General features: G+C 42.9%; 1 protein-coding gene across 1 annotated transcript; it reads right to left on the bottom strand.

Moving 5' to 3' along the window:
• Positions 1-1,593: 1,593 nt before the first annotated feature.
• Positions 1,594-13,746, bottom strand: znf831 (zinc finger protein 831). The gene is made up of 5 exons (XM_055024306.1): positions 13,523-13,746; positions 13,106-13,187; positions 7,656-11,883; positions 6,039-6,253; positions 1,594-3,825 (listed from the first exon to the last, which is right to left on the bottom strand). Exons 3-5 carry the CDS (start codon positions 11,833-11,835, stop codon positions 2,953-2,955), a joined length of 5,268 nt encoding a protein of 1,755 aa, XP_054880281.1. The 5' UTR covers positions 11,836-11,883; positions 13,106-13,187; positions 13,523-13,746; the 3' UTR covers positions 1,594-2,952.
• Between the last annotated feature and the right edge of the window lie 4,204 nt (positions 13,747-17,950).

Genomic DNA, 17,950 nt, shown 5'->3' with positions numbered 1-17,950 from the left:
CGATTGTGAGTCCCTCTTTTTGTGAGGTTTGGATTTTTCTGTGTGCTTGTTTAGGTTTCTGTGTTCGGTTTTGTCTCCATGTTGTCCCCAGCTGTCCCTCGTTTCCCCTGACGACCTTCCTTGTGATTTTAATCCCGCCTGTGTTCCTTGCTCCTTGTCGAATTCTCGTCTGTTCTGTTGTACATTGTATCTCTGCCGGTGCTACCAGTGTGTAAGTCATCGCCTCTGCTCGCCTGTGCTGCCTGGATTGTGATTTTGTGACTCATCATTGAAAATCCGTTTTCTCACTTCAACCTGGGTCCACCTCACCACTTCACCCCTGTAACTTCTTACACTTTTTGTGTAAAATGCAGGAGAGCTGTTTCAGACGTTGAATGAATGAATGAATCTGTTGCGAAAGCACCGTGTCAGTAAAGCCAGTAGTGCAGAGCTTGACTGTGGCTGCTGTTCGAGGGAATGTGGTCGATGATCCCTGCTTTCTTTCATTAAGATCATTTCAGGATCTGAATTATGTTGGGAACTTTCCAACTCCCAGCTGGAGCTTCTTTTTTTTTTTTTTACCTCTGTGATCTGTCATTTGGTCATCCAGAGTTCCCACATGTGTTTCATGTAACCTCCCTTCTTTGGTCATAAAAATTCTTGGCCTGGGATAAATACTTGTTTTATGTGAAACAAAGTAATTGTTAGTTACGAGAGAATTTATGCCACTTGGATGTAACTTAATTCATGTAATGATAAGAAATGTTATTTCCATACAAGTTATTTGTTTCTCCTTTCCTGAATTGAAGGCCTCGCTTCTGAACATAATAGTTTGGTATATTAAACCACCTTTTGTCAGTGTAACTATATACAATGCAATAGACAATCATAATTTTAATGTAGGTGCATTGGTTAACATATCTCACAGCATGACGATTTGAATCATTTTTGCATGAAAATTTGACCACTAATGGGAAAGTTTACAAGAGGTCATGTAAAGGCTTTCAGAAAGTTCACCCAAAGTCCCAACCCAAATGAAAACGTGACCTTATTTAAAAACCAGGTCTGGCCAGTTTGGATGAATTTTTCCAATTCCACCAATAAAAGTGGCCAAATGTGGAGTCAGAATTATGCTGGAAATCCAACATGCTGAGATGTAGATCTGGTGCCCTGTCTGCATTACTGATGCTGTATGAATAATTTTGGCTCTGTGTGAACTGAAGAAATCCACAGTAAATTCAAACTCCATCCATTGAATCCCTACTCTAGTCCTGAATTCAGCAGTTCCAAATACTCACTGAAAACCTAAAGTTAAGATCGAGTGATCTGAAACGCATTCAAACTTCAGGAACCAAAACAAAACACTTCAAAAACAAGACCTGTTTACCGGGCTGATGTCTTACTGTTTCTACCATGTTGCATATGATAATGACCTTTGTTAACATTTGGAATAAAACAAGCCTAAGCAGATGCTGGTGATGAAGCAGATTTCTCCCCTAAATTCCCCCGTCAGGTGCAAAATGTTTTATGACAACTGATAGAGGGGGAAAAAAAAGCAGAGGAATACGAGCAAAAGCTGTGACCCGTCTTTAGGAATGTTACACATGCACACACTTCCTGTTGTTAGTGGTTTTATTTTACCTGCTGACTCATTCCAAGACTGACACTTGGACAGGGACCCAAGGCCCTCCAGCCACCTTCTTCTTCTCTGGCTGGCAGTAAAGATTAACTTCGCAGATATTTGGCAGCATGCGGACATGATTCACACAAGCAGGTGTTGTCTGGGACTGTAATAGAATTCACTAATAAGTGGGTGTCACTGTGGGAAGGTAGAGACAGATTGATTTTATAGGTGCTGGGCGTGTGTGGAGTGTGTGGGCAGAGGTAAAGTCAGTGGGTTGAGGTAGCAAAGGGGATACATCTTGATTTCAAAGAGACATGCGATCATTTCTAGTCCAAATAAGTGAAGCTGATCTGAAATAAACCTATTCATATGTTCATAACAGAGAGTGGCTGCATATTCAGAGGCTTGATTACAGTTTTATTGTCTGCCTCTATAGCTTTACCAACATAATTTGTACTTGTCAGATGAAAACTAGCCTATCTATTAAGTTTAATTGCAATTAATATCTGAGTTAAGTACACAATTTGATTCTCATCTCCCTTCAGGCCTCCATCTGGGATTTCTCAAATTGAGCTTGATTTCTTGGATTAATTTTCAACCAAGCAAATGAGCGAACAATGAGGAGGAGTGAACAATGACTCTGCTGTTTTTAGAACTGCAGTATGGGGGCTTCAAACATGTCAACATGTTAATCTGAAGTTAACATGTTGCCAACTCAGTGACTTTCTTGCTATATTTAGCGACATTTCAGGCAAAAAGAAATTGGTATCAGCCAAAATCGGAATTGGCAGATCAGGCTTTAAAATATCGGTAATCAGCCAGTAAACTACATTCTACTACATCCCGTATTTGTTTTGCATATCTAGTAAAACGTCAGCGTGTGAATGTGTGTGAACGGGTTAATGACTGAATGTAGAGTGAATCGCTTTGGGGTCCTCTGGACTTGATGAAGCTCATGGGCCATCTACCATTTACATGTGCTTTAGCTATGTTGGTTGCTGTCAGAAATCCATGAGTAGGATTTGCATTCTCAAGTCTACAGTGTTAATACATTATGTCCATAAAGGTGAGGAGGCATTAAAACCACCTGAGTTACCAAGAAGTAATATGTTTGGAATCGCAGCTTAATTTACTCTTCGCAGTATTAGCACAAGATTACTTTTACAGTCATACAAAATATTTGCACCTATACAAAAGCCATATAAAAAATTAATATGTGCAGTACTGTTTCTTTTGCCACTCAGTTAAATCATCCACTGTTCTTATTCTTCCCTCCTGAGTAGTTTGCCTCATAAAAATATGCACAACAGCAAAAAGTTGTCTGTAAAATGTGTTTCTGTCATCTTTTACTAGAGCTCAATGATGAGTTTTCCTTCGTCGTCACTGCTGCTGGTATCTTCTGTGTTGTCTTGAAAGCTTGGAACTGGTCTTACTCCACTGGGCAGACAGTCTGAAGACTGGTAGCCGTGAAAGGACCCGATCATGAAAACGGACTGGTATTTACTGGTAATGTCAGACCTCCCGGACTTAGAGCTCTGACTGGTGAAGTCATTCAGTGAGTCCGTGGCATCCCGCTTCTTTTCAGATTCCAGAAACGAAAACGGCTGAGACGGAGATTCAGTAGTCTGGTTGTCTGGCAGCATTTGGATGTCCCCGGCCATCTCACCAGTACCTCTGCACTCTTTGGGAACTTGGCTGAAGTACGTAGAGGACAATGTTCTAAAATCTGGTAAGACACAAGAGTTGTTTTTACTCTCCACAGTGAAAACATCACAGCTGTAGTTACCGGCGGCGGTACAGCCTTGCTGAGCTGAGAAACCAATGGCGCTTCTTGTTTGATCTTGACTTGAGAATGACTGCAGACTGGGCTCAGCACATAAAAAGACACTCTGTGTTTCTGATGTGGAAATGGAAACAGGGGGATCCTGGCTCAGATTAGGTTCACATGAGACCTGCACTTGCTGGTCGTAGAGGATGATGCCTCCGTCCCAGGTCTTCTGTGGCGAATAGAGATGATTGATTTCCAGTGGTGGAGAGTTCAAAAGGCTGGAATGAATGCTGTTGACTGGAGTGTCAGAGTTCTGTGAGGTGTTTGGGGCTTGATGAAGGTTGGGTTGAGGGCACTCTGACATACAGGAGTTCTTCTGGGAAAGAGACTCTAAATGCTGCTCTGACAGACAGGAGATTTTAGAGGTATCCACATGAAGATTTGTTTCTTCTCCCTGGAATAGAAGAATAGAAAGGAATTAGCCTCTAACAAGAGCACCATGGGGTGCCCAGGCAGCATCTTTTCCCCAGTAATTGCAGCAGTGAAGTGTGCAGCTGAAACCTTCAGGAAGACCCAGACTCTACCGCAACTCGTCACAAGGTCCTCTGTAAGTACTGGCCCCCTCTGAGTAATTTAAAAATTATCTTTCAAAGTAAAGTTTCTAAGTGAATTTAACTTTTCTTTTGTCCTTCCACAGATCCTCGTCACTGAACAGCTCCTATAAACTACAGTGTGAATCCTGGTACTTCAAAACTGTGGGCCATAGAAAAACTTAAGAGACCCCAAAACCATCATCATATTGGGTATGAAACAGTTAAACAGCCTCTTGGTCTGATTTCTTTGGTCCACTAGTCAATTGTTGACTTATGCTACCTCCTTGACTTTATGGCGTATCTGGAAAATACCAATGAATCCCTTTTTCCTTTTCACAAACATATCTGTGAAAATAGGTTTGCTCTTTGTGTTGTTGCTCCATTGTTACCCCACTTCTGAGAATGTGTCTTTTGAGACGTTCATAAAGAACAGTGAAAAGGTCTCTCCCATGGCACCACTTCCCTTCAAGAACGTTTCACCGAACCCTGCAGTCACCGATTCCTTAAACATTTGTTCTCAGTTTCGTAAACACTGCAGCTTGCAGGAACCTTCTACTGAAGCTCCATTTAAAAAAAATCTTACATTTCATCAACTTTCTTGACACAGCTCCTATTGTTTGTCTTAAACAGACCTTGAAGAGCCAATATATCGTAGTCAGCGAGAGCTAATTCTTAAATTGGTTCACATTTCCTCCATACATACAAGACTCTGTTTTATCACAATCACGGTTCTTTCCAAAGTATACCACTCCAGTGCTTTGCTGATGAAAGTGTCTTCAGCCATTGTTGACATGTCTAGAGCCAAATATTTGACGCTCTTTCAACAGTGGTGAAAGGTGACCTTATTCCTCATCCTCGTTTGGTTTTATTCAAACCTCCACATATGCATCAACAGCATATCGATGCATATTTGGCTTCACGGCCCTCTTAGAGACAGTCACATCAGCCAATTCAAATGGAGCAATGCTCAACCTTTTCCAAGCCTTCGCTGGTTCAAGGACGTCTTGACACACCTGAAACTTCAACATACTCCATACTCTCCACCAGGTTCTGGCCAGGCATGTGTAACAAGATGTGGTGACCTTTTCTGGAACAAAACAACCATCCACCCAAAGTGATCACAGGTCAGTCGTCTGCTATGCTCTTTTTGAGTTTCTGCATGTGAACCAAATAATATGACGAAGATTCGTAGAAACAACCTAAAAGAGAATTCAATTCAATTGTAGACGCGCTTTTCTTCCGACGTGTATTTTTATTTTTTTTAACTTGAAGTTTTTAAAGCAATCTCAGGAATTTTGATATCCTGGTTTAGTTGCCAGTTGCCTCCCTGTATTATTGATGTAAGGAATTACTGGATGCCTTCAGGTGGCATAAATCAACTTGCCCTTGTGTGTGGTTCTGATACTAAACTGTTTACCAAAGAGGCTTCTTGTGTAATTCATTTGACTACTTTCTACACTGTTTTGACACATGGGCAGGATCATGTGTCTATTGTGCTGCAACCCTGTCATGAGGAGACGTCTGCTCCCACACCGTCCTCAGATAGCAGCGTTCTAAATATCTGAATGATTTGTGGACGACTTGAGCTGAAGCTCTAATTAAAACAATAAAATCCACAGGAAGAATTCCAAACTGCAATGAGTCATTTTGTAAACTTTTTTCTTTCTCTTTTTTTTTTCTTTTTCAAATTTTGTATTTTAAATGATACAGTAGAACCAAAGGGGGAAAGAAAACATCCATACACTTTTTGAATACGTAACCGTTTAATACCTGAGTGAAGTTCTCGCCCCCCTCCACCTGCTGCAAATCAGACAAAGATTGGTGTCAAAAGTTTGTGCAGCAAAAATTTTTGTTTGTGCTGCTATCACTATAAATATCTTAAGGAATGTTTCAAGAGGTCATGAAAGGTCAACCAACCTGCCCTCTAACCTCCCACCTTCTTCAAATCATATAAAATTGGTGTCAATCAACTCAACTACATTTATGCAGCAAGATTTTTTTTTTGTGGGTAAACTGATTCAGTCACCAAAATAATCCTAATAATAATAATAAAGTTTGTGATTAGCCTTCTCACCTTACGCCTGCTCATGTCTGCTTCAGCCACATGTCTGCTGTGAGACTCAGGTCCTTTGTCTGGTTTTGTCAGCCCGTCGTTTCCCTGCTCTCCCAGGCGTTGGTGTTTTCTCTCTGGCTCCGCCTGGTCCTGCTTTGGTCTCCAGTCCGTGCGGTCAGGTGTCTCGCCGCGCTCCTGTGAGTCCAGATCCGTCTGTGCTCTGTCCGCTGTGATCCCTCAGGCAACAAAAACAGACACGAAGAAGTTGCTTTTTTTTTTTAAGGTTCAAGTTTTGCTGATTGAAGGCTTCAGGAAGGGATCAGGATTCACAACACATCAGCTCTTTCGGTCATGGTTGCTCGCTGTGACCCATCCACAAACTTTCTGGATCAAAACGCAGGAGCCGGGTTTAATCGTAAGCGTACGAGACGCGTTCTTCAAAAAGAAAAACGATGAATTTTGGCCCAACCATTTGCGATATAAATGCAGTATGTTCCATGTGCAGACCAGGAGGAATATTTATTTGAAGAGACCAACTATATCAAGAATGGGCAGTAGAGAGTCAAACTAATTTTCATTTTAGGCCACATCTAAATCATGAATGTCTTTATGGGGCCAGTTGTGGCAGAATATGCAGGCAAAACTGAAGACTTTTGTTATCCAGCTTTTTGGAGAAAAAGAGAAAAGAAAACAAAACAAAACATGCATTTAAAACGTGCTTGTTTTAATTTATCATGCGATTAATTGATTTATAGACTTATTGATTATTGCGACGAGCCTATCTGGAAGGTCGTCTACCCTTGACATTTTTTTGTAAAGTCCTGCCTACAAGAGAAATGAGGAAACTTCAGCAATTTCTGGGGCCTGGAAAGACATAAACAAACTCCTGTGTTCTGTGATGAAATACAAGGACCAGAGAGTTAATCATGGGGATCCCGGCAGCAATCCACCGTCTTTTAATCACAGAGAAATGGCAAGCAAACGCTGCTTTTGATTGTCAGGAGTTCTGAACGCAGGCAGAAACAAACATTTCAATGATTGAGTGAAAAAAGAAACAAGCAAAAAAAAACAAAACAAAAAAAAAAAAAAAAACGAGATGATTTTTCTGGTTCCTGGGATTCAGGAACCAGAAAGAGTCATTAGATTGTGCTGCCACCTTGTGTTTGAATGGGTCTTCTGCCTGCATTTTTTTTTTTACAGGAACTGAGATCATCAGTGTGGTAATATACACTGAGTTTGCGTACTGCTGAACACCAGCTTTACTGATATTAAATAAAACAAAGGCAGAAAATTCATCAGACTCGGTCAGATCCACCATGATGGACGAGAACAATCACTGAGTGTCTTCCCTTTGACCCGACCCGGATTAATTTTGCTCATCAGATAAGTTTCTTTACTCATTTTTATTGAACAGATGCATCATGGGTCACTTCAGGCCACAGTGTGAACGTGGGCTAAATTATCTTCAAACTTTGTATGTAATAGCAAGTGATGGATACATATACACTTACAGTAAGTTGTTTGCTCTGCTGTAGTTATCAATGTACTTGAATATGAAACATTTTTTAAATAGCATATTCCTGCACTATGTAAGACATAACACTCCGATGTGAAACGTAATTAAGCTGTAATACATACCTGTGGTGGAGCTCTGGAAGCTTGTAACGTCTCCGGGTCTCTTCATGTCAACAGAAGCAGGCTGCAAGCTAAACTGACCCGGAGATTTTTCTGAATGTTCTCTTCTTATTACAGTCTGTGTTTCCTGAGGACGATATTCCATCGAAGAAGAGGAATTGTCAGAAAGTTCCTCTCTGCTCAGTGGCAAGTTTGCATGTTTGAGTGAACTCTGACTCTTGGATTTTGTAGGTTCCATTTGATGGCTGTGAAAGACAAATGCTTGTGGGTTGAGCTGTCTTACCACATTGGGGTTACTGTTGGAAAGTTGAGAGACTGATGCATCGATGCCTGCGTCGCTGTTGGCTTGTTGTAGGAACTCTTCTCTCTCTGTCCTACTGATTTTGCACACCAAAGCTTCACCCTGACTGTTCAATACATTTGTGTTGCACAAGGTTCCTGGATGTTTCGCTTTCTGTTGGCTTTTGTCCAGAGGTTCGATTTTCATGCTGCTCTGATTTGCTGGACTGGTGGAAAATGATGTCTCACAGATTTTCTGTTGACCTGTAAGCATTTGTGAGGCCATTCCATTTTGGTTGACCCTCTTGGCAGACACAAATTTCTCCTCGGCACAAGTGTTTGGAAAGAGAACTTGTTTAGCCTCTGAAGTGTGGCTTCCTCCTGAGTTTTCACCTCTGACTGAAGCAGAGGTTGCCATAATACTGCCTACAGAATTTCGAGTCTGTGTGACTGTGATTAAATGGCCACTATTGGGCAAGTGGCGGGATGGTGGTTGAGGAGGGAAAGATTTGGTTGTTGACGCTGTTCTGTAGGCATCACCGTGTTCAGTTTTGTCTTCCACCAGCTGCACAGACTGTGGGGGTGATGCGCTCTCAGAGTTAGGTCTAGATAAATTCTCCTGTCTGACACCCTCCTTTAGATCTTTTGGTTGTTCTTTTACTACTGTGACATTGCTCATTTCCATTGAGTCAAAAGTTTGAGTCTTTCTCAGGGCACATTCTGGTGTCAGACTAGGGCCAGACTGACGTTCAATTTGGGGTGCAATAAGAGCCATTTGCTCATCTGATATGATTTGAAGACAGATCTGGAGGTCTGCTGTGTGAACATGAAAAACATTTTGAGCTTGCTGGTCCAATGGCACAGTGCGACAGCGAACAACTGAGGCATTAGAGTCAACATTTGCTTTGTTTGTGTGGTTTGCCAGGATTGATGCTGTTGGCAATTGCCTGTCTCCCAAAGGGTTAGAGCTGTGGTTAGACAGATGATGCGAAACACCTGTGATGGTGGCAGAAGATGTCTGATTATTTCCTGTGGGCAAAGACATGCTAGGAGCTGCAGTTGCAAGAGGTCTGGGTAAATGTTTATGCATAGAATTGGTTGCAGTTTTCGAACAATGCAACAAAGCGCTGCACAATCCACTCGAATAATCTTGAAAGCAGCTTGTGGTTATTGTGGCTGCTGCAAACTGCCTTTGCATGACAGATGCATTAGAAGACAAACTATGGGTGTGTTGTGAAGTTTTAACCTGACATGTACTAGCAACTGTGCGAGCCAAGGCAAAGTGGTCTTGTATTTGCATGGGTGGTAAAGTGTTTTTTGATACGTTTTCATAAGTCGTCACTAAGGTTTGGTCGCTGGGAGTGGGGCTACAATCATTTGTTCCCTTTGGTTTACTTTGAGCTTGTGGTAAGGACACAGGACCAGGTTCATGGGCATTGGGTAACTTCAACTGATACTTGGGGAGGAAGCTGCTCTTTACAGCAATAGAGACTGAAGTAGCTGCCGAAGTGCTGATCTGGGAAACATTTGCATTGAGTAAGCATGGCAAAAAGAGGGTTCCTTTGAGCCCAGGAGAATTTGGGATTTCTTTAGCTTGGACATAAGTAAGATCTGTACCCTGCGTCGCTGTGCTCACAGTGACAGACGCAGGGTGCTGAGTAAGGGTGTTTGGCACAATCTCCATCTCCAGAGGGGAAATTAAGGTTTCACCAGTTTTCTGCTTCTTCCTGTCAGATGGAATGTGGGCTTCACAGAGCTCTGTCATGGAGTCAGAATATTTTGGAACGTTCCCCAACCTCCCCGCCTCTGTTCGATTGAAACACTCTGTTTTGTGAACAGGCACGGATCTGGTGGCAGATAAAGGCAATACTGACAGAGACAAATGTCTCGTAAGTGGAGCCTTAGCGGAACTATTTGTTGAATGAAGGTGACATCTTTCTACATTTAGATCCACAGAAGAGATAAGAGAGAGATTGGCAGAGAGATGGCCTGCTGTTGCATTGGTGGTTGGGAAGTTTACCGCTGAGCCCGATCTTGTTACTGTTTCTTTTTGAACCATGGAGACCCTTTTCTGGGCACCCTGAGCTGCCTCATGAACCACGTTTGTCAAACATTTCCTGCCTTTGAGAGAAGTGGAATCACCACTTTTATCAGGATCGTAGAGCTTTTTGAATGTTCCACCCCCATACATGTACCACTTGTTGTACGCAAACTTCTGTGTTTTTTTCTTCCGGAACTTTCTGCTGCTTGGCTCTCCAATAATGTCACTGGCATCTCCGTCGCAGCTGAGACTGCTGGTGCACGCCTCCTCCACAGATGAAGTTGTGAGGAGGCTGTCTGTTGTGTGGTTGCAGTCTACGGCCGTCTGCCGAACTAGTGGGCGGTGAGAAGACGAGTGCTGGTTCACAGGCTTCTTCAGTAAACCTGTTGGGTTGATTTGGCCAGAGCTTCCTCTGCGGATGTCTGTTGCATAATCACTTTGACCGGAGGAGGCTGAGCTGCTTCTTTCGGGCTGCAGAAGGGTAATGCTGAAAGGGAGTGAACTACTGCGCGTTAAGGGGGCATGCTCTGTGGTAGAGGAGCACTGAGTGGGCACAGAGTTGAATAAACCAGACTTGGTGTGTCTCTGCATCCCAGTATTCTGGGCCGGGTTAATCTTCATGTCAAAGTGGAAGGAGTCCTTGTAGGTGTATGGCATGGGAAGGTCAATGCTGCCCTGCTTTGACAAAACAGTTTTTCTTGGCCTTACATTTTCAAGGTGCTTGTCCTCCACAACAGCCGAGTTGTCTGAAATCAGCTTGGATATCCGTTCCTCCAGCCTCTTATGCACCTGCTCCCTTGCTGCGTCTTTTTCATCTCGTCCATCATGGCCTTGTTCTGAACATAAATGTGTGCTCTGGGTTTCGTCAAGATGCTCCCTGCTGGGTTTAGAGAGGGAATCCACACAGTGTTCAGGTAAGACACTGCTGGGACTTGGGTAGTGGTCGCTGCTCTCGCTGAAGCCAGAGTCTGTACTCTCATGACTCTGTGATTTCCCTCTGGACACAGACCTCTCCCACTGTTTAGAGAACAGGGTGGCTTCCTGTCGCTGAAGCTGGAGATGCCGACTGATAGTCAAAGACTCTTTTGTATTTTCTGTCTTCTGTTTATCCTCTGCAACTGTCAGTTTGTCACTCCCATTTGTTTCTGCACTGGGAACCGTTGGGCTCGTCTCTCTCTGTTCGGAACTTTGAGTCCGAAGAGCAGGAGTCGGGCTCTCAGTAGCACTTAGTGCAGCATGCTTGTCCTCGCTGCCCAAGTCTTCGCATTGCTCGTCGAGAGACAGGCTGGAGGAACAAGTCTCTCTCGAGCTGGACATGCTGTCCAGGCTGCCCAGGTTGCTCTGTTCTGACTCGGATGATTGTCGGGCATGTGCCTGAGTCCGTCTGTGTTTGTAGAGGTTGCTCTGGGTCTTGAAAGACACTCCACAGGTGGTGCAGGGGTAAGGTCGCTCCCCAGTGTGGCAGCGGATGTGCTTCTCCAGGACACTGGGCTTCATGCAGTCACGTCCGCAGTGAGGACACACATGTTTGCCCGCAGACTTGGGTTTGGCTGCAGGAGTTGGAGATGGAGCAGCAGCAGCAACAGCAGTAGCTGCCCTCAGTCCCAGTTGAGGCTGCAGTCCCCCGGCGAGATGCAGAGTCAGGAAGGGAAGCGTCTCCTTGGAGTAGAGAGGTGGCATGGCCAGATGGAGTGGATTTGTCTTTCGTCCGTCTGCAGGAGGTTGAGGGTAAGGCTGCATCGGCACGGCAGGAATGTAAACAGCCGTTAGAGGTGCCTGGACGTCCATCCTTTTCTCTGCCTGTACTCTGACTGAGCCGGTGTGCACCGGAACACTCGACAGTGTTGGCTTTCCGGTTTCCATGGCAACGCTGCAGCTGTCGCGATGTACCAGCGTCGGGTCTCTAATTACCTGTAAGATAAGGACATTTGTTTTTAGTCTTTTTTCTTTGCCTTTGGTCAGAAGGGCTGGTGAGTTTATTCTAGCAGACTGCTTTAAGTCTCAAAGTGAAGAAAGCAGCAGCGCAATGTGATAAAGCAGCTAATGAAGATGGATATGCAGACTCCTTCTGGGCAGATGGCAAAACCAGTCATTTCACATTATGGTAAAATCTAGGAATGCATGTTTGCCACACATGTCCAACCATCCTGCAGCACCCCAAGCAAAAGTACATCCATTTGCTAATCACATCACTCTGGTGATGAGCAATAGTAACCATGACCGCAAAGGGACGAGCAGGCATGTGGGTCTCTAAGTGCAGATGGGAAGGAATCCAATGAGAGACAAGTTGAGAAAACAGAAGCAAACATGAAGTAAACATATTGAAGGTGGGGATGTGGAACAGCCAAATACTCTCTTGGACATTGAGAAACCGTAATCCGCCCAATTAAAACATTAGCTGCTGACGTTGGCTGCCTGCTTCAGTCTGCAGACTGGCTGTTGCATTTCAGATTTTATCAAAGCGTACATGACATTTCTTTTTGTTCCAGTGTGGCGGGTTTAAAAACCCACAGAGGTACAGTTGGCATGGAGCTCGGTCTTTTGTTGGCTGTGAAGCAGAAGCACGCCCACACTGTATGGAGACTTGTTCAGCGTTGTGTACAGAGGAAAGTTTGCTTCCGATCACATTGAACAAAAAGCCTTGTGTGCAGAGACTTCTCTTTCTGTCATTAGTCACAGTACGCAGATGCGGAGCTGAATGTGCTTTCACTTCCTCATCACCATGTAAATCACCTCATATTGTTTGAAGTGCTGTAGCCGAGCAGAAAGTGTAGCATTGCAAAGATTTTTGTTTTGTTTTGTGTTGCTCTTGTCTCTACCCTGACTTTGATTCTTGCTTTTCTGTTGTGGAATTATTTCACAATCAGCTCACACTCTCCTTCGCTCTGGCGGTTCAAACGTTTAAACGTCAGCCAGTATCTGTCAGATGAAAGTAAAAATATAGACTTCTAATCCGTTGAAAGGAATAAGATTAGGGAGGAAACAGAGAAAGAATGGAAGGACGCCCATCTATGCTGCTGGAACAAAACAAACAAAACAGCAGTACATTTAGCACCTGACTGTGAAGTGATAACTCAGAGGAGTACAGAAAAAAAAAGAAGGTGCAGGAAAGATTTAGGTAGAGTTCACTCACCACCCTGACTGGTGACAGATCCCTCTACACAGCCTCATCCTGACTGCTGCACGTTCCTCTCCAATCTCATCTTCTCTCAGCTCTGTGACAAGAACCGTTTCTTGTGATGAGGAAGCGGAAGACATGCAAATGAGAGCGAGAGAGAAAAGGAGAGAGAGAGAGAGCGAGAGAGAAAAGGAGAGAGAGAGAGAGAGAGATGCAAGCTGGTACGGCAGAGAGGAGGAGAGTGCTGGGTGGGTGTGCTGGCTGTCAAACAAAGACTTGGGGAGGATAAGTTGAAGTCAGAGATCACGCTGAGAGATCAGCCGGAACGGCGGCGAGGCTCGTCGAAACAAACGCGTTTGCAGCGAAATGACAGCGGGGAGCTGCTGGTGGAGGAAGTGCTGCAAAAACAACAGCAACAAAAAGCAAACTTACCCTATCGGCGGCTGACTTTTCCCATCAGCAGTGTGAGGCGGTACCTGACTCCTCTCTGCCTCGTAATGCTCGCTCTCCCACCCACTGACTTCCACCCACGCACAGCATCTCACACACCGACACAGACAGAGGAGCGAAAGTGCAGCAGCTCATGTTGATGTGGCTGCACATGTGCAGCTCTCATCCTTTCTGACGGAGGACAAATGGATGCGTGAAAGCGTTCAAATGATCTCCCTCCAACCACAATCCCTCTTGTGTTTTGTTGTTGTTTTTGTTTGTTTTGTGGGGGATTTAGTGGTTAACTTTGCACATGCTCAAAAAGCGGGCTTTTTGTGTGAATTAATTTATTTACGCTGGCATTCTTATTCCTTAATCTGCTGCTGGTGCAGAGAGTCAGGATGATGACTGCATTGATCATCTATAAACAGATTATGAAACATGTACGTTGTGTTTCTTTTTAAGCAGCACTACTTCAGCCTTTTTTGAAACTAATTTAATCTATGAAAGAGCCAAATGTAAACAGCCTAGTTGCGTTCAAATCCAAACTGCCAATTCAGTTCACATTCACAGGGTAAACGCAGAGAAGCAGCAACTCTGAAGACTGGAAGACGTGGAGCTGAAACTGCTCCATCCAGAGCAGTTTTGTTGAGGGATTTACACTCAAGTTGTTTCATTCTGCAATGTTTTTGTTAAATGATGTTTAAGAAAGCGGAGCAATAAATGCAACGACGCAGGTCTTGCGTTCGCCAAGAGCATTGCAACAAGCTCCTGAGTCGGACCTACCAAAATCAACCAATCAGAGCCAGGAGGAGGGTCTTAGTGCTGTCAATTAATCTCATGCACTGGCTGCTAAATGTGCCCCTACGCTGGATAAGCAGAGAGAATGGACGGACTGATTGATTGTTTATGTGAGAGAACCAATGTGGGACGTGGGAACACCCGGCATCTCACACACCGACACAGACAGTTCTAAAGGTCACTGACCTCCATGGGAGGAAGGATCGTGTGGGAAGTTCCTTTGATCAAGTAACTTCAGCCTAGCAGTTTTTAACAAATCTTGTTTTTGAGAGTTTCAAACCCTTCAAGACGTTTGTCAATCAAAGACCTTTTCGTAGAATACAAGAAAAATCATTGTTTTTGGATTGTAGCTGACTTAGCTTGATCACTGGTGATAGTGCATCTGGAAAGAAATCACCACACTTTGCACATTTTGTTATGTTACAGCTTTCATTTATATTGTATTAAATGTATCACTTTTCTCAAAATTCTGCACCGCAAATGATTTATTCATAATAACGTTATTCAAAATAGAAAACCAAGCAATCTCATTTATGGACGTATTCACAGCCTTTGACATAAAGTTCCATGTTGAGTTGTCTCCGCTGATCATCCATGACCCCAACCCAGCTTAAATGTAGTCCACCTGTGGTAAATTCTGTATCAGTAGACATGATTTGGATATGCAGGTACCTGTGTATATAAGATCCCACAGCTGACATTGGAGGTCAGGGGTCAAACATCAAGCATGGAATCAAAGGAAATGTCTGTAGACCTCTGAGTCAGGACTGCCTCGAGGCACAAGACTGTCCTGACTGTTTCGGCTGCTTTGACTGTCCCAATTTCTCAGTGGCCTCCATCATTGTTAAACCGAAGAAGTTTAGAACCTGCAGGGCAGATTCTGCTGTTCTGGGCATCCAAGCTGAGCAATCGGTCACTCTGGACTCTCAGACAATGCCTCGTTATCCCTTTACCATCTTTGTATGTCGTGAACTCGACAAGTGAACTGTTGCTACTTCACACGTGTGCTTTGCAAAATTAGTTAAGAATATCAACTGCAATAGACTTCAATTGGTCTCCAAGGCAACTGCAGGCTGGTCCATGCAGAGCATGCTTTCTGTTGACATGGCAACAGGATACCTCCTACCATGTTTTCTGCCATCCTCACTGAGCCCAGCAGGGAGGGGGCATGACTCCAGGCACGTGTTCCTCAGATGTTACTGTCGTGACGGTTGACGTTTCCCGCAGGAATGCTTTACGGAGACAGATATGAAAACAGTCACTCAGGGTCTCGTGTTGCTGACTCCTTGTTTTCTGGCCATGTTGCTCAACTTGCTAGGATACAAGGTTTTACAAGTCAACCTTTAAAATAGAATAGAATAGAATTTAGATTTTACTTACTATTTTACCTTTTTTTTTTTTTTTTGTACTTTACCACCTCATTGGCTTGTAGTTACTACAAGCCACCTGTTCTGCCCTGTTTGGGAAATTGGATGTAAATCCTCATGAAGGAGCTCTGCAGCTGTAGTAATATTACAGTGAGTTGATGAACTTAATATCACTATGCAGATCTATTCACCTGGAAGCTTCTCTCCAGGTTATTTTTTATTTGCAGATGTCAAGCTTGAGGACTTCCCAAGACATGGGAAATATCTGTAATTCATCCGGTTGCACAATGTTCATAATCGTGACGGATACATTATTGGTCATGCTTTGTGTTTCAGACATGCAGTGACTGATTTATTCATCCACACACGACCTAAAGTTGCTTTGATTATTGCAAGTCATTTATGTATTTATTATTCAATGTACTATTTGAGCCGTAATGTCTACAGGCAAGGAAGTTTTATTCGTATGGCACATTTCCACAACAAAGAAATTCAAAGTGCTTCACAAAATTAAAGTGATAAAACAAGCAAGCAAATATTACATTGCAGTAGCAAATTCCAGGAAAGCCACTACAGCAGACTGCAGTTCGTGCTGTTCCAGTGGTTATTAGTCACAGCCAGCTCTAGGCAAATGGATTTTTAGACTTGACTTAATGAGACTCTGTTTTTCAGGAGTTTTGCAGTAATCTAGAAGTTTTTATTGCACAACGCATAATGACGGGCTAAGGTTGATCCTTCCAACCATCCATTCCGCACAGTCTGTCATCGCAGACGCAACATGCTTCACTATTCATAGGTAAGGTTTGCTGTAAACGCTTGAGTTTGGTTGGAAATAATTCATTGGGAAATAATGAAATTACAGTGCTGAATGCAATACAGTTTGTAATGTTTAACAATTCTGTCTTGACTTCCTCTTGGGATATTGAAGGCTGTAAAGTTTTTAATGAAAGAAAGAAAAAAGAGTCGCTAGTGGATTGCTTAAGGAGATTCTGAGAATTTCTTTTTTTGAACTTGGTTTTTATTTATTTTCAACAACAGTGACACTTTTCCACAGTTACATTCTTCTGTCTCTCACTGATGTATACCTTCTGCATTATAAGTTGACAAAAGGACATGAGACAGCGGTAATACTCCATCGTCATAACGATGAATACAATTACAACAAAGACAGAGTGATAACAAAGGAGAGATAAAATTAAACTAAACTGGAATTTTAAAAAAAACACGCAGTAGTCCCCTCTTTCAGACATGAAAGAGATCAAGTCAAAGTAATGTGGTTATGGACATAAACGGATAAATCAGAAACAAGTGATCTACTGCTTACAAATATGTATATTGCTCTCTACCTCCACACAAACAAAGTTCAGTTGAATGTTTTTGGCTCTTTTGTCTACACTGGGCCACTCACAAACACACACACACACACACACACACACACACACACACACACACACACACACACACACACACACACACACGCACACGCACACGCGTACAAGCATAAACAGTAGCACACACCCAATGATATTAAAGACAAAAAAGTGTCTAACACAGTGTTTAAAACCCCCAAATGAAGGATTGTGGCTTTACTGGTGAACAGTGAGGTTAAACCCTGAGTTTCACCGTAATAACCTCAGGCACTTGGAGGTTCACTTAGGGACTGGCAACAAATTTCCCTACCAATCACTCTGAAGAAACAAATGGAAATAAGTAGTGCATTAATAAGTATTCAAGAGTTGAATTCATAATCAAGGCAAGATATTGGATGTAATTCACTCAAATTTTAGGATTAAAAATGATGGTTCTCATGCTAGACTAGTTTGGAATCCTGCCCAGATCGGTGTGAGAGGAAATGAGTTGGCTGATAGTTTTGCTGAGAGTGCAGCAAAAAAGAATATTGTTGATTTAAATATTAAAATAAATACAAACAAGGTAAAGAATATTGTTTAAATATATACCAAGAAGAAATGGCAAGAACGGTGGGATAGAGGAGGCAATGCTGGGTTTTATTATAGCACCCAAAAACAAGTTGGGGAATTTAGGAAGTGTAATAGAATTTAAAAAGAAGAAGATGTTATATCTAGAGTAAGGTTTGGACATACAGGATTAAATAGAAAGCCTAAAATAATTAATAAACATTCTACAGGTTGTTGCAATTATTGTGGAAAATTAGAAACAGTACATTTTTTGGTAGAATGTAATAAGTATGTTCAGGAAAGAGAGGTGTTGCTTAGAGATTTAAGTAGGAATGAATTAACTTCGA

This window comes from Poeciliopsis prolifica, unplaced genomic scaffold (assembly GCF_027474105.1).
Source record: "Poeciliopsis prolifica strain line A6 unplaced genomic scaffold, Auburn_PproV2 SCAFFOLD003, whole genome shotgun sequence".
Lineage (NCBI taxonomy): Eukaryota > Metazoa > Chordata > Actinopteri > Cyprinodontiformes > Poeciliidae > Poeciliopsis > Poeciliopsis prolifica.
Note: the sequence above shows the minus strand (reverse complement) of the source record. Positions and strands in the feature narration are given on the sequence as shown.

Bases quoted from the DNA above. Each gene is read 5' to 3' on its own strand.
- znf831 (XM_055024306.1), bottom strand. From the start codon at position 11,835: ATGGAAACCGGAAAGCCAACACTGTCGAGTGTTCCGGTGCACACCGGC. The intron at 6,254-7,655 runs GTATGTATTACA...TTGTTGCCTGAG, and splicing joins CTTCCAGAGCTCCACCACAG to GGATCACAGCGGACAGAGCA. The intron at 3,826-6,038 runs GTGAGAAGGCTA...CTTCTATTCCAG, and splicing joins CAGACATGAGCAGGCGTAAG to GGAGAAGAAACAAATCTTCA.